The 17,130-nt window shown below is 39.2% G+C and overlaps 1 protein-coding gene across 2 annotated transcripts; it reads right to left on the bottom strand.

Moving 5' to 3' along the window:
• Nucleotides 1–224: 224 nt before the first annotated feature.
• Nucleotides 225–17,024, bottom strand: LOC134817597 (YLP motif-containing protein 1-like). Of its 2 annotated transcripts, none has more exons than XM_063826813.1 (22): nucleotides 16,776–17,024; nucleotides 16,399–16,590; nucleotides 16,173–16,272; nucleotides 15,766–16,042; nucleotides 13,879–15,607; nucleotides 13,624–13,748; nucleotides 13,416–13,518; nucleotides 12,926–13,006; nucleotides 6,070–6,288; nucleotides 5,782–5,797; nucleotides 4,678–5,645; nucleotides 3,939–4,230; nucleotides 3,622–3,769; nucleotides 3,326–3,457; nucleotides 3,092–3,200; nucleotides 2,605–2,756; nucleotides 2,341–2,424; nucleotides 2,159–2,212; nucleotides 1,759–1,819; nucleotides 1,082–1,194; nucleotides 811–933; nucleotides 225–677 (listed from the first exon to the last, which is right to left on the bottom strand). In XM_063826813.1, exons 1-22 carry the CDS (start codon nucleotides 16,978–16,980, stop codon nucleotides 675–677), a joined length of 5,286 nt encoding a protein of 1,761 aa, XP_063682883.1. In that variant the 5' UTR covers nucleotides 16,981–17,024; the 3' UTR covers nucleotides 225–674. The 2 variants fall into 2 exon arrangements, with proteins under 2 accessions (XP_063682883.1, XP_063682881.1); XM_063826811.1 differs by having other exon boundaries at nucleotides 493–669; nucleotides 793–933.
• Between the last annotated feature and the right edge of the window lie 106 nt (nucleotides 17,025–17,130).

Genomic DNA, 17,130 nt, shown 5'->3' with positions numbered 1-17,130 from the left:
TTTTAGAGATTTGAAAGGGCGTATCCTCTAAAATCACCTAATTTGTTCAATTTTAGGGAGGGGCGCCAAAAAAGGGGAGACAAAGTTACGCCACTTTTTTATTACTGGACGGCGCTCAGTCTGTCATTCCGCCGAATCTCTATTGTTTATGAACATTATTATAAGGTAATTATCACAATTGTCACTTGTAGTTGCAGTAGATACACAAATTAAAACGCTGAAGTAAATCATTTGTAAAAATTAAAATAATGAACTTTTAAAGCCCATTTTAACATGATAAATAACATATAAAAATGTGAAGTTAAATCCGTTGTATAAACTTGATATGGAAATCTTCTGGCGAATTTGAGAAAGCGCATGCAATTACAAATTTGCACATTTCTTATCGCTTTCCATATTAGTATTACACATTAACTCCACTAATATGACTCTAGCGCATGTCCTTAGAAATTAGTATTCTGGATCTCAAACGAATACATCACCATCATCACCTATGGCTCTCATATTTATAAAAGTCTTCAGTCAATCGTTTGATATTCTATCAAGACAATACCTATAATATAGTCCAAGAATGACATATTATCTGATATCAAGAGACAACATATAATGTGAGACGACAGTTATTTGACATGATGATAGAACTAAGAGAATGTAGGCGTCCATATCAGTGTACCTCACTGAAAAACGAAAATAATCAAATAAGCGCCTATTTTTTGCTGAATTAATTTGAAACCCATGGTCAACTGTTGAGCACTGCACGATCACTGATCGAACAACTTCCATTCTCTAAAGAACACATGTTTTACTCACAGACTTGTCTCTGGAAGCGGAGTATAGTTCAGGAAGCTCCTGGTTCCAACCTCCACCAATGTGGAACCCTATCTTCTGGCGCTTCTCCGCATTTTCTCTTTCAACTAGATCCGCCCAATGCACCTGCGATATGGGTGAGTTAAAAAAGCGCTGAACCATCCTGTTATATTACACATTACCAATAACGATCTACTAAAAAGTTAGGATTTGGAGGAGTCGCGTAAGAATTATTTCAGAAATATGGCTTCGGAGGAATCATAAAAATACTAACATGTTTTTTTCCATCGTTTTTGTTCTTCCTGTTCATCAGTTTTATCTGCTCCATAACGTCTGGGCTCGGACTCCGCTCTTTCCGTGAACTAGATTTCAAACCGTCCAGCTGGTCTGAGGGGAAAATTATCGTGTTAGTGAGGAGGGAGGTAATGGGGCCGGGGGGGTAGTGGGGGGAAGGAGATTGGTGTTAGTTGTGGGGGAGGCCCGGGAGAGGTGGGTTTAGTAGGAACTATGATTCATAAACAAAACTGCCCGTTTTCAAAATGACCATTTTATTCATTGGAGTTCTTAAAGTAATGTCATTGTTAGTCAATATATAGATTTTATCCTCACGACTCAATATAAACGAGATTAGAAATTGTTGAGATTTCAAAATTTTGTATACGTGTCTTAAATCTGTTAGATGTTAAAAACGACTAGAAATATGGAAAAATATGTTCTGTCATGTCAAGACTAAGAGTACACGACCAGATTTTAGAAACATCGTTGAAATATTTAATTCTATTTAAAAACAATTTTGAGATTATCAAAAAAGTTGTTATCCACACCACCAAACAGCCGCAACAACTTAGATAATTATACTCAGCTCCTCCAACAAAACCTGGCATTTAAAAAAACCAATTCTTTGCACAATGAACACACAAATGAAGGAACGTTCCTAGAGATTAAACTTACTGAGGGATTGTTCGTCGTGCTCTGTTTGAGCCTCCCAGCGGCACTGTTTCACTGGAGGTTTCTGAACAGGTTAAGTTATGAAGCCTATCCGACACAGGCCCCAAAACCAACCCAATAACTCCATCCTCTCATCACTCCGCAACAATTAGTTATCAGGGGTTCTTGAAGAGATGGCCCAGATTTCGAGACGCAAATCAAAAAATAGTAGTTGAATACGTGTCAGACAGCGCGTGAGGGTTATTGTAAAAAACATAAAATTGGTGCAGTAAAATAATCAACATTTTAATTACTATATTGAATAATTTTGTTCACAACAAAACATTTGTTACATGTTATAAAAACTATGCGAACTGATGTAAGGATTATAAATGTGGTGTCTATTAAGTTTTGATCTACTCACAGTTACAGGGGTTTCAACAGCCTCGCCATCCATGTCACTGTCATCCATTTCGACCTTTTTAAAAACAAAAATCAGATGAACTTCAAAAAACATAACTCCGCTCGCCAACAAATTGTGCTTCAAATAATCATTTTTAATTATTTTCATTAGATAAAAACAAAATGAGGATCGAAAGTTGTAACCTCGTCAATAGTGGTGCCTTGTATGATTCCTCGTAAGTCTAATCTGATGTAGTTTGTTGGGGTTGCTTCCCATCTCTGATGAATCTGGAGCAAAAAACCATTCAGAAGAACCAATCCAAACGAATTGAATTTTTAAATCTTATACTTAAAGCTGTATTTTAGTCCGAGATAAGAACATAGTGCGAAGGAGTGCTGCTTTTGGTTATCAACCTACGCTAGGGTTAATTTTCCACGAAGTATTTACGAAAGTAAATACCAACAAACCTGATTGATATCCTGTAAGGAGCGCTTGTGTAGACTGTTGGTTACACAGTGTTCAGGAAAACTGTTGATCTCCGCCAGATACACCTGGAACCCTTGCAATTTAGCAGCGCTCCAATATTGGGTGTAGTGCTCTGATACTGCGTTCACTGCGTCTGTAAAAAAAGGCTGTTTTTATAACCATAATCCGAGGGGTCATAACGAAGCAAGGTTGTTAAATACGTATTAGGAGGGAATACGTATTGGAATACGAATACGTATTAATCCTCGAAAATTGACGTATTACCAAAAGGTGTGTCGTGCGCGCAAAAAATTAGTAATTTTTAATTTTGACAAATCAGCGTATTACGGCGTATTATGGCGTATTCGTGGACGTATTTAACAATCCATAGAAATTACCGTATTACCCTGTAGTTCCATGGCTCAGTGTTAAAACTAATACTTGAAATAAGACAGCAAGCGTTGCCGAAGAATTAAGTAGTTAAATTACCTATGATAATGAACTTGAACCAGCCATCTGACAAGGTCCTCTGGAATGCTTTGAACATGCTGGCTCTGTAGCTCTCCTCGAGTTCTACTTCGTATTCGTACTCGTTAGTCTGGTTTGGAGTGACACTTTTAAATGTCTAAGATTCTTAGATATTTAATTCTAGACTTTTCCAAATCTCTGTAGGGGTAATATTCAATAAATATTGATAATATGTCATATGAAACATCAACAAACCTCGTTTAGGAAGTAATCGTCCAAGGATAGGATCCTTGGAGCTGATGCCCCATTCTCAGTTTCCACATCCTTTATCTTTTTAGCCAAAGGAGATTTCCCACTGCCAGGTAAACCCCTTAATATTATCACTATCTGCGGAGAGATTTGAAAATATTAGCAACTTTGGTAGATTCTTAACAGTCTGAATAACGAACAAACGCAAATAAAGATAATTCACGAAAATGGAATATGCCCAGAATAATATGACCAGGATTTACAAGATGATGAGTATGTTCGGGAGTCAAGTAACAACGAACCTTTTCAGGACGATTGTTGCGGCCAGGAGGGAAGAGTATGTCCTCAGCAGGCACTTTAGGGGCAGCCTCCATGGGCCTTCGAGCAGCCTCAGTGGGTCTGGGAGCAGATTGTGGTGGTTGGAGTGGTCGTGGTGCCTGATGTCTTGATCTGAAACAACGTTATCGTATTAGTCACTCCGATAAACTCTTTTTATTCTTTAAATATGATTATTACAGACGACATCGTATCCCCAAAATACAGAATTTAGAAGTATATTTCCTATAATTTCCAATAGTATCGTTAAGGTCGAAGGATGAAAGTTTGAATGAAGACCCACCGAGGCGGAGATGGTCGATAAGGTTCCCGCCTCCTATCCGGAGACCGCCTACTATGTCCCGGACTCGCTCTCTCGTGACGAGACTCTCGGGACTCCGAACTTCTCTTCCTACTCCGAGAGGACTCGGGTCGGTTGTAACGATCAGAGTCCCTCCTATCGGACGAGTCTCTCCGGACGGACGATCTGGTGTCGTCCGTGAGTCCAGAGAGGAGAGCATTAGTGATTTGTTGAGATATTTCATTGGATAGTTGATCAACTGTGCCAGCGACTAACTCATCGAGGACATCCTGTGCTGAAATTAGATCAGGTAAAACTCTTTTCGTGAATGTTTGAGAAAAATGTTCATAAAAAACAAGAATCATGAAATTTAGAAAGGTTTGGAATTTGAAAAAGCTTCTCTCGAACAACTAAAATTACTACGAATATAGCTAATTGTGAATAACACGAACGATAACAATGATAATCCGACACAGATAAAATCAAAAGTTATACTTATGTCATAAAAACTTAATAACAATCTTCAAAATATATTCAAATTTCAAGAGTCAACTCTGAAACGTATCGTAAACAAATGAAACCACGCCATACGTAAAAAATTCATTGTGCCTAATGTGAGAAATGTATACTACAAACTAAATCCTGAGCGACCAACTTAACTCCGATGCAACTAGAAGAATATAAAATATATCATTTAGCACAAGTACGTGGTATAAATTAACAGTATAGAATCAATGCCCACCTTGTTCTTGAGGCAAGACAACCCCAGGTATCTCTCCGGCTTTGGCAGCTTTCATAACTTTACTTAAAACGTCTTGAACATTAGGCTGATTAGAATGGTTATCATAAAGAGGAGGGTGTCTATCATACTCATGCGGTGTGTGAGAGTCGGGAGGTGGAGCGGGTTGATGGCCCCTGTCATGATAGCCCCTATCTGGGGGGTCTCTGTGATATGGGTCCCCAGGAGGGGGCCTGCCCCTGTGGTCATCATACCTGTCAGATAAGCCCGGTCTGCTCTGTTCCTCACCGAATGGCGGTCCCCGTCGGTTGTCGTAAGGCGGTGCACGTCTATCGCCATGTGGGGTAGGCCTTCTTACTTCAGGTGGAGCTCTGTGGTTTTCTCGCCCATGAGGGTCCCTTCCTTCCTTGTCATAAGGTGGTCCTACGTCTCTGAAGGGTGGAGGTATATCACCCCCACGAGGTGCCCTGTCTCCTTCAAAAGGTGGCCTAGCTGGTCCACCGTATGGTGGTCGCTGTTCACTACCGTAGGGAGGCCGCACATCGGCCTCATAAGGTCGTCTCTCCTCCCGATTATACGGAGGTTTATTAGGGTCCCCATATGGGGGTCGTCTTTCAACACCATAGGGCGGTTTTCTGTCATCAGACCCAGCGAAGGGGGGCCTAACTGGTCGAGGTGATCTACCTTCGTCAAATGGAGGTCTAGCTGGTCTAGCTGATCTACCTTCGTCAAATGGAGGTCTAGCTGGTCTAGCTGATCTACCTTCGTCAAATGGAGGTCTAGCTGATCGAGGTGATCTACCTTCGTCAAATGGAGGTCTAGCTGATCGAGGTGATCTACCTTCGTCAAATGGAGGTCTAGCTGGTCTAGCTGATCTACCTTCGTCAAATGGAGGTATAGTTGGTCGAGGTGATATACCTTCGTCAAATGGAGGTCTACCATTATTGACATAAGGGGGTCTACCCTGTTCCCTGAAAGAATCGCATTAGCTTAAACGATTATTGATCTGTTAACAATGAAGTAGATATGAATTATATAATTAAATGAAATGACATGAATATACTGTATTTAGATACAAATCTTATGAAATAATAGTTAAACCCATACCCTTGTGCTTCACGACCTGAAAAATAAAACTATGTGATATTTGTACTGTTAAGTTTATTCCTTCTTCAATATCAAATTATCTGATATAATACGGAAGGATGAAATATCTTTAATCCTTAAATCAGGATATTTTTGCAATTCAGTTAGCATCACCCCCTCGCTATCCACGCCACTATTTAATCACAGTATTTCTCAATCTACTCAACAAAATATTGTAATCAGATCAAATGGTGGTCTTATATTAACCACATGAAGTAGCAAAATATAACAAGTTCCGGTGCCACTAACCCTGTTGAGCAAGGTCTGGGGGTGGTCTGATTATTCGTCTTGGCAAGAGATCGGGAGGTGGTAATATACTTCGTTTCGGAAGGAGGTCCGCTGGCGGAGCTATAACCCTCTTTTTAGGAGCTAAATCTGGTGGCGGTACTATCTGCCGTTTTGGGACCGGTTCAGTGGGGGGCTGGATAACTGTATCGGTTTCCGGATCGATTGTTGGCTTCACGTCTTCTGAAAAATGTGACGGTTAAGATACAGATAGGTTACAGATCTAGGTTACATTATTTTTATCCTAACTTAAGATGGCACCGTCGGTAATCCTGAAATTTCGTGGGATGTTTATGCAGAAAGAAAAACGATGTACAACCCTCTACGATGATGAATACTATTATATATGATCATGTTATTCAAGAGATTATACATGCCAACCACTGACTTAAAGCTGATGAACTTATCTTTTGGATTTATAGATTTCAGATTTGGTTATTTTATGTTCAAAGTTGTTTCCAAATCTACAATGTACAATGTACATGGACGTGTTCAAACCTGGTTGGTGGTTTTGTTTCATTTTTCCCACTCATTACTTCTGGGCCCCCAGATTGAAATCTGTAACATTTTAAGAAAAACTGAAACTACTGACAAAAACTAGACCCTTTGACTGAGGGCACCCTTGAATCAGAATTTTTGTAACATATTCAGGTCCTGAGATATAGCAGTTTAGTTGGGGGCCCTGGATATTGAATTTTGTAACACATTTCTATGTTACACTTTTTCAATGGGTTTTTAGAGAAGCTTCTTGATAGTTTTTCAAGTTCAGACCAGTTTTTCTAGGTCACAAAGGGTTCCATCAACCATATTCTTGACCAAATTTTGTACTTGGGCCCAAAACATTGAATTCTGTAACATATTTTTGTTTTCACTGCCAAGGTCATATCTGGAATATTCAATATATTTTTGTATTGGTAACATGGTTTTTAGATTCTCATACAAAATTCTGAAGCAATCCTTATTCATATAATTTGATAAAATGGCTGCGGAACTTGAATTATGTAACATTAGAAAGTAAGTGTATAGAGTATGTACCCTGGTGTGAGGGGTGTTAGGTAAGCTATATTATAGTTTTTGAAGTTCAGACCAGTTTTTCCAGGTCACAAAGGATTCCATCAACCATATTCTTGACCAAATTTTGTACTTGGGCCCAAAACATTGAATTTTGTAACATATTTATGTTCTGACTACAAAGCTCATATCTGGAATGTTCAATTTATTCTTGTACTGGTAACATGGTTTTTAGATTCTCATACAGAATTGTAAAGCAATCCTTATTCGTATAAATTTGATAAAATGGCTGCGGAACTTGAATAATGTAACATTAGAAAATAAATGTATAGAGTATAGTATATATAGTATGTATCCTAGTGTGAGGGGTGTTAGACAAGCTATATTATAGTTTTTGAAGTTCAGACCAGTTTGCCTAGGTCATTTAAAGGGTTCCATCAACCATATTATTGACCATATTTTGTACTTGGGCCCAAAACATTGAATTTTGTAAGTCCATAGATGGACATGGAACTCTGCCATTTCAGTTGATAAACTCGTGACCTGGCATTTTATTGTTACAAATTTCAATATATAGGGCCCAATTTCTATTTTCTATACAATTTCATATATAAATTAAAAGTTTTTAAATATCCAACCTTTAATCTAATTAGCTATATTCATTTGATTAAATTTACCGCATTCTGTCGCGGATTGTCAATTTAAATTACATTACATTTAAATTGTTACAAAATTCAATAATTTGGTCCCAATTATCATTTTTTAAAATTTGTTAAGTTGTTTCATGTCTCTATTTTAATGCATCAACCAACTTAAAACCAATACTAGATCAAACAACTCTGTATAACATACTCATTTGTAACCATGTTACGTTATTCAAAGAAATGGGCCTTTTATTGATTATGAACCATATAATACCAAGATTGTGGTAATGCCTTTATACAAGAATTGCTGCACTAATAACCTGGTTTGAGAGTTAAATACATATCCTACACTAGCTGTGGTTGTAACAAACTATAAAGATATCATGAAAACAAGATGTTACAAAATGTCCATTTTGGGCTTTTTTATGTAATCAAAAGTGGGCCTTTTTTCATTCCACAGCTAAGCAAATACCTAAAGTACATTTTTGTGAAGCAAGAATCTTTAAAATTTAATAATTGGCTGAGCCATTGAAAAGTGTAACCAAATGTTACATTTTTCAACATAACTGGGCCATTTTACAATATTATTCATAGCCGATGACCTGAGACTATTTGTTATCACAATTATAATCATCTCTGAAAGTTTCAAGACCATCAAGTAATTATTAATGGAGTTATTGTAAAAATGAGAAAATCGCCCATTTTGGCAGTGAAACAAAACCACCAACCAGGTTTGAACATGTCCACATACAGGTTCTGAAAAGTTGAAAACTAAATAATTCTTGGTTTTCTACTATTTATCTCCGGGTATTTTACTATTATATTTCGGTAGAAGAGCATTTCAATTAGAAACTGGTAACCATTTTAACTATTTGGCAGTTGAAGATTTGCTGTGATATTTCGTTTAATGTTGCTCTAGTCTAGTCAGAAGGAGACACCAACTTTTATTTACAATTCAATAGGCTACATACTGATCGTAGCCTATATCCTGCTATTGAATAATGAATATATACACAATTAATTCGCATCGCAAGTATTGTTTGATCAAACAATGTTTCTTTTTACTTGAGATAACACGTGATGTTTTCGATTATATTTATTGTGCTTTTTCAAGTATGATAAGTAAGGTAAAAGGTATAATGATGTTTAAATAACTTAAACATTGATAACACGTGATGTTTTCGATTATATTTATTGTGCTTTTTCAAGTATGATAAGTAAGGTAAAAGGTATAATGATGTTTAAATAACTTAAACATTCCGATAGTTTGAACTCATCGTAGGTAAAGGCACTGCTACTCAGAACAGCTGCAATGTATCTCTTCAATTCTGAATTGCTTTTAATTCCATCATGTCAAGGCCTACCATTTCTAAAGATCTGTAGTATAAGCGTTGTTTATAAAAGCAACTCTCGACTGTTAATAGCAAATAATCAGCCTGACAGTAGCCAGGTTTGTCACCCGGGGGGGGGGGGGGGGGGGGGGGCAGCTCATCTATCACAGGGCTGTTTATCCCAAACTAATTTATTACTGGATCAGCTAATTAAGCTACACCATTCGTCCCTTTTTTCGTTACACTATATATTTAGAACTTTTTCATTTGTCTAACTAAACTTCAATGCAATTTTAAAAGGTTTAAACTGGTCCTAGGATAGAATTTTCGCTCTGTATCGTACAGAATTAAAGGCCTCTTTGACAAATTATGCAAGCCTAGGGTAGCCGGGGGGTTTCCAATGGTTTTCAATGGTTTCCAATGGTGAGAAATGGTGAATGATTTTTATGGTGAATCGAGTTTCCAAATTTAAAAACATTTTTCACCAATGGAAACCCCCCGGGGAGCCAGTTTGGAAAACTTACTATAATTTCTACACAATAGCTAGAAAGTTAGATGCCTTATAGAGGAACAGTTTGCCAGACCTTGCTCCCCGTTTCTATGAAGCTTTCTGACCAACTGATTGATATGCCCTCTCCTTTGAGAGCTATTATTAACAGTGCTCTCTATTTTGAAGTAAAATTGAGATTGGCTTTAATCTCCTCTGAGTAACACAAGTTATTGCCGACGTTTCGCCCACATGGCTTCTTCATTCTTCAAAGGCTTCGTTACATAATGTCCTCAATAAATGTATTTAATTGTAGTTGTGAATTTAGTTTAAAACTCTCTATTGTGCTCTCTATTGTGCTCTCTATTGTTAGTATAAGCGGGATAAAAATGGTATATGTTATGTCATTTCAATTCATCTCATCTCATGTAATCATGTTTGAGCAGCCTTCCAATTTTATTTCTAGCGAGCGACCGTTCTTTCTGATTATCCTTCCAATTCCATTGTGTTGATGCTCGTGATTTCCCCCGTTAATTTCGTTTTCTACGCTCATATTTGGCCTGGCTAAAATGATAGTTTAACAAAATTAAGCTAATTTAAACTCTTAACAGGTCAAGACACAATATTATCACAGCAGTTTGTGCAGCAAACTGTGAGAGAAAACCGCAACATGGACATGGACAGAAACATCTCAGCTTACCTGACCGAAGGTATCAGAACGACAGCGCAAATTCTTATGACAATGATATTAGTATTCGGGACAATTACGAACACGTTGTCTCTATCGCACTTCATCAGCAAAATCAGAGCAAATAGGCTAACGAGAAACTCGGACAATCCCACTACAAAATTGTTTGCAGTTTTGAACATATGTGATCTATTCGTCTGTGTGTTTGTGCCATCTGCATTTATGGGTTTCTTCAAACCTTTTATAAGACTATCGGTGTTAGCATCTGGTTACTTAACTTGTTTACTTGCAGCTGTTAGGACAATACATTTGATATTCCCCCTCCACATTATAAATTGGACGGCGGTTAAATTCTCATCTGGAATTTATACTGTAATCATTGCCTTGACAACAGTAATTATACAATTGAAATTATTTGGCCTTCGAAATTCCTTAGATGATATGCAAATAGGTATACTAGTTAGTATTTTTGTGATTATGGTTTTACTGAACGTTATCACCTTGGGAAAGCTTTGTCTATCAAAATCGTCACAAACAGAGAAATGGAAGAGAAAAGCTGCAGTTACAGTGGGCATTTTATCAGTTATCTACTGTGTCTGCAATGTCGGTTTTCTGGTCTTTAATAGTGGGCTCCGAAACAAATTTTCATGGAGCTCTCGGCAATTGAAAGAACTGTCTTGGTTATCTGAGTTCATCATTCTTCCTCTCAATTCAGCCTGCAACCCAGTGGTCTATCTTACCAGGAAGAAGGAGATGAGATTACACGTTACGACCTTGTGGGGCAAATTCGTGGGATGTTTGTGCAAAGAGGAAAGAGAAAACAATGTACAACCCTCTACGATGACTGCAGAAATATGATGAATACTATATCATATGTTATTCGACAGTTTATACATGCAAAAATCATTAACATTCTCAATTCGAATCGTACCGAACTACTCTTCACGGTTTTTGAACCACTGACTTAAAACTGATGAACTTATCTTTTGGATTTATAGATTTAAGATTTGGTTATTTTATTTTCAAAGTTGTTTCCAAATCTACAATGTACATAAATACATTCTCAAGAGCTTTTAACTATATAATTCTTGGTTTCCTGCTCTTTATCTCCGCGTATTTTACTATTATATTTCGGTAGAAGAGCATTTCAATTAGAAAATGGTGACCATTTAAAAAAGTTTGAGGTTGAAGATTTGCTGTGCTATTTCGTTGAATGTTACTCTAGTCATGTTACTCTTTTTTACAATTTACTATTCAATAGGCTACGTACTGATCCCAGCCTATTGAATAATGAATATACACAATTAATTCGCATCGCAAGTATTGTTTGATCAAACAATGTTTTCGTTTACTTGAGACAAAACGTGACGTTCAGTAAATCGATTATAATTCTGTTTTCGATTATATTTAATGTGCTTTTTCAAGTATGTGTGACTGTGATAGTATTTTGGGTATTTTCTTATTTTAGTTTTTTTTCTGATTCCCAGAGTTTAACTTATTTCGATATTTCCTGTTCATGATTCTAAATTGATGACTAAATCTAAGTAAAAGATGTAATGACGAAAACAAAGACACCCACAAGATTGTTCACAGCATTGGACTTATGCGATCTTTTGATGAGTGTCTAGACTTATTTTTATAATATCTTTGTATGCGACTGGTTACTTAACTTGTCTACTATATCAATTATATGTAGCTTCACTAGAACTGAACGGAGTTGGGTTAAAAACATATAAATGATACGATAGTTTAACTTGTAGAAGCTTTCAATAAACATGTGTTAATCGTCGTCAGCTGCACTAGGTGCGTCTGCGTCCTCAATTCGTGACTAAATCATGGACAATTAAATCAGCATCAATGATTGGAAAACATTTTTAATCGACGCATAAAAATGACCCAATAAACAAGAAGAGGGTGCAATGTTTCGGTTCAAGCCGATATGTAACAGTACCTTAAGAACGACAAATTTAGTCTACCATAAATTTAGTCAAGCTTTTGACTAAAATTATTGTAAACCAAATTTCATGAGACTAAATTTTTCGGTGACTAATTTTAAAGCAGACCAAAATTTCAGTACAGCAAATATGACATGAATATTATTAAGCTTACATTGTTTATAATTAATATATGAAATCACCGTTCCTACTGCACAAAACCGTACCAAAGTCCTATTGCACTTAAAGGGTTAGAGCTCCTCTTGGACATTACATTTTTAATCGATCCATCCTAATGCATGCTCTGTTGAAACGGCTGAAGGATCATATCGACATAAACTACGTCGTACCGACAAAAATGGTAAAGTCAAAAAAGGGTGAAAAAGAAACTGAACAGTGTACTGAAGAACTTAGTGATACAGAGTCACAAACTCTGGATCTGATGTTATTGAAATTCCTGAGTAATGCAGTGCAGCTTAATCTGTAATGCTCAGACGGGGTAGACTAAATTTGTCGTTCTTAAGGTAAATGGAATGGAAAATGGTCTCGAAAAGTCGAAAAATGTGACTAAAATTGTTGTAGACTAAAAATTTGCGAAATTTGTGACTAAAATTATGGTAACCAAATTTATTGTGAACCAAAATTATTGGCCCTAAGGTAACCTAACAAACTGATCTAGAATAATGGAACTTTATTTACCAGATTAGTCGCTGTTAACTACTCACCAGTTTTCTCTTCCTCTTTCTTCTTCAGCAGATCAGCAGGTGGTTGGATAATTCTTCTCTGGGCCTTGTTTTTCTTCTCCTCTGAGCAAAAAATAACGTAATACTAAATGTGGTGACATTTAAGGGAATAAACTCCCCATTTTGACAGCTCTTTCCATTCAATAATTAGAAAACTACATGGATTGAAAGGAACAAGATGTCACAAAAATGCGAAGAGTAGAGATACTTTTACACACTTCGCCTTATATACCTCTAAATGTTGTTACAAGTAGAGGTATCATGCCAGCATTTTACGTTGTCGATCTAGCGTGGGAAAATACGCGCGCGGGTCATCAAATGTGGGAGAACTTGGCATTTTCATGTAAGAGTTGCAGCGCGCGGTACGCGAAAACGATCTTACAATGTGACCGACTCAGGGTCATTGAACCCAACTGTGGGGTCACCATTATATGAAGGGGGGCCGGGGATCTGTAATATGTGAACAACAAACCTTCTGGGTCGACAAATCTCCAGTTCGTAATTTCCGGGGCTTCTAAAACCTTTGTGGGCAACCTTTTATCCATCCTCTCTGGATTGCAAGTAGGACCGTCAGCCTGTTGTATGTACGGTTATGATCTTTAAGACTATGTTACGTTAAGCAGTTTACTGTCTTGATTTAGCTGTATTTATAAGACATAATGAGTGACAAAATAACTCACAACTTTACATCGATTGTTTCTGTATTCGTTGACCATTTCAGCTAAAACGACGTGAGTACTGCCAAAGGAAACTGGCAGCCCTGTTTTGATGAGATCCTTGTATTCAAGTTCGTCAATGGGCTTGTCTGAAAGTGATATCATGAGTCATAGGAAGTGTTTTTGTACAGAAAGTAAAACCAGCAACGAATTTATTGGAACCATGAATTGTGAGGTATCAGTTATAATTCAATAAAATGATTAAATAAATCTTCTCACCGACGGATGATCGGATATTTTGCAGAAGTACTTCGTCTTTAGACCTGGGAGGAGGAGTTGACTCAGGTCTAGTAAGGGGTGGCGGAGTGGACTCAGGTTTATTATGAGGAGAAGGAGTAGATCGGGGAGGAGTAGCTTCAGGAGGGGTAGGTTGAGCGGCAGAAGTAGGAGGATCCCACCCAGCAGGTAGCCGTCTGACAGGTCTCCTTAATGATGGATCTACATCTTCTGGTCTCGGAGGCCTGGCCCCCTCTGGTCTTAATGGCCTCATCCCCACCGGTCTCGGTGACCTCACCATCCCCACCGGCCTCGCTCCATCGGGTCTCGGAGTCCTTTGTCTGAATCCACGGGGCATTGTGCTAGTTGGAGGAGGAACTCTGGGGCCCCTTGGAGGATGGTCACCTCTAGATCTAGGTAGTGTGCTTACTGGTGGTGGAGGTCTGCTCGCTATTGGACCTGTCGGGATGGGGGGTTCATAAAGATCAGTATTACTTCTTGATGGCGGTCCAGTACTGGTGGGGGGAGGGGGCTGGCTTCTAGTTGGTGGACCACGAGGTCTGACAGCTTCATCAAATCTACTGCGAGGACGAGGCCCTCTTTCGTAGCCTTTAGGTGCTGGAGCCCGCTCTCTTGGAGCAGGTTCTCGCATCCTTGGACCTCCTTCATAACCTCTTGGTGGGGGTCCTCTTGGTCTTGTCCCATCAAATCCCCCTGGTCCCCTAGGTCTGGGCCCATGACCAAATTCACGAGGTCCCCTTGGACGAGGTCCTCTACCAAATTCATCTGGAGGGCCTCTTTGTTCTTGAGGAGGAGGACCTCGTGATCTGGGACCAAACTCATGGCCTCGTGGACCAGTTACTCTGTGTCTAGGTCCTTGGTCAAACCTCTGTGGAGGAGGACCTCTCACATTTCTCTCGTCAAACCCATGAGGACGCATTCTGACAGCTGCTCCTTCAAAGCTTTGTTCCTCTGACTTTCCCCGTCGGAAATCTCTACCTTGATCAACAGGAGGTCTTGGGGGTGCAACACTTGGACCAGGGTGAGCACTATGAGGTGAACTACTTTCTGGCAAACTAGTGTGGGGTGAATTCCTGTCTAGGGAACCGCTATGTGGGGAACTTCTATCTGGTGGACCACCGTGACCATGAGGTCCTCTCATCATGTTTTCTCTGGGAGGCATTTGACCCAGACCTCGCTGATCATGATCCGGTCTGGCACCTACAGCCTGACTGTTATCCTGCCATTCTTGGTTATTCTGTTCCCACTGATTAGGTACACTCTCTTCGTATTTCTGTGGAGGATTACTTGAACTTCTCCTTTGTTCATTAAGTTGAGGTTGTTGGTTGAATGGTCTCCCTCTTTGTTCAGGATTTGCTTCTTGAGAGTGAGGACCACCTCGCTGGTTAGGATCAATGTGCAGATTCGGATCACCTCTCTGATTTGGATCTACCCTCTGATATGGATCACTTCTTTGGATTGGACCTCTTTGGTCGAAACCTCTCTGGCTTGGGCCACCCCTCTGGTTCAGACCACCCCTTTGGTTAGGATCTTCTCTCTTGTCCGGAATTTGTCCACCTAGCTGCTGGTTCATCCCAACGTTCTGTTCAGGTTGCCCCCAACCTTCCGTATCTCCGTATCCATACTGATCTTGTTGCCAAGTTTGGGCTGCTTGCTGGTGGATAGGTTTCTCTCCCAGCCACTGACCCGTACTTTCATTGAAGTTACCCCTCTGAAAAATTAATTGTTTGTAAACGAAGATTTCATAACACTCAATTATGTACATTCATTTCCTTGGTTTTAACATTCAATTTTATAGTCAATAGAAAGAGGAATTCTTACAATAACTTTGTCGCTGTGCAAATTGCAATGAAATTGTATACACGGTACCTTATTATCTTGTAGTTGTCCTTGGTCTGGGGCACGCCGTTTTCCTAACTGCTGATGTCCATAACTCTGATCGCTTTGTCCATAATTCTGTTCGCCTTGCTCATAAGTCTGGTCGACTTGCCCATAATCTTGACCTTCAAATCCTTGGTTCCCTTGTCCATATCCTTGGTTCCCGTAATTATAGCTTTGTTGTTGTTGTTGTGCAGAGTGACCTTGTTGCTGCACAGGATGACCTCCGGTTGGAGGTTGACTGAACGGTTGCGATTCCCTTTTTACACTGAGGAATGTTTATAATAGTTACAAAATTGAGAATCAGGCCCAGACTTTTAGAAAGCAAAACACAACAAATTCAACATTATTAGTTGAATAAACACCAATGTGAATATTGAAAGCAAAATAAATAATACCTAGTAGAGTTGGAACCAAGCAGTCTGCTGTTGTTTTCTGAGGGTTTCATGAAAGGACCTCTTGATGGTGGGGAGGATGGTGGCTTAGGCCCGCCTTCTCCTAAACATGATGATTAAGATATAATGTGAACGTGTAATGTGCATAATGATATCTGATTAATAGGATACAGTCTGCAGATTCTGCTAAATGTTTTCTTACTAAGTGTGTAACTAGGTTTCAGAATACCTTGGCCTTCATCAGGAGGGGGAGGAGGAGGGGGAGGAGGAGGACTGCCAGGAGGTGCAGGAGCCTCATCATTAGGGGCTGGAGGTGGCACCGGGGGCATCATCTGGCCCACCATCTGCCCATACATCTCCATGTACTTCTTTACGTAGGCTGCTCCGTAGTCCAAACCACCAGCAACTGCCGCTCCCGCATCTGCAAGTTATTTATAATTAACTAATTATCAGTTAATTGTTAACTAATTTGCAACTACCTTTTAATTTTCCGATCCCTGATTGATAATTTATCTAAAACTCAAGATTCTTGAATTATAATTATTAATTGCAGTTAAATCTATTATTACTGGTGGAATAATAAATCAAGAATCATCCTGCACTAACTTGAAGGTTCTTCAGGCTGGGGAGGCGGATGGCTAGGTGGAGGAGGATGAACTGGTGGAGGGGGGTTAACCCCGTAGTTGGGGGGTGGAGGGGGGTTAACCCCGTAGTTAGGGGGTGGAGGGGGGTTGGCCCCGTAGTTGGGAGGGGGAGGAGGTTGAGTGGCCCAGTTCCCCCCATCTTGAGTCCCCCACTGCTGATTGTACATGTCACGTGCTAGACAGGCTGCCACCAGTTACATCCCTGTTCACTGTTCAGAGGTTATGATCACCGTACAATTTGAAGGCCTTCAATTTATATCATTCATTGGATTCGTTGAATTGAATAAGCTTTTACCATGGGATCGAAAGGTAAATAG

The sequence above is a fragment of the Bolinopsis microptera genome, chromosome 6, assembly GCF_026151205.1.
Source record: "Bolinopsis microptera isolate Bmic1 chromosome 6, MBARI_Bmic_1.0, whole genome shotgun sequence".
Lineage (NCBI taxonomy): Eukaryota > Metazoa > Ctenophora > Tentaculata > Lobata > Bolinopsidae > Bolinopsis > Bolinopsis microptera.
The sequence above is the reverse complement of the archived record's forward strand: the minus strand, read 5'-3'. Positions and strand labels throughout refer to the sequence as shown.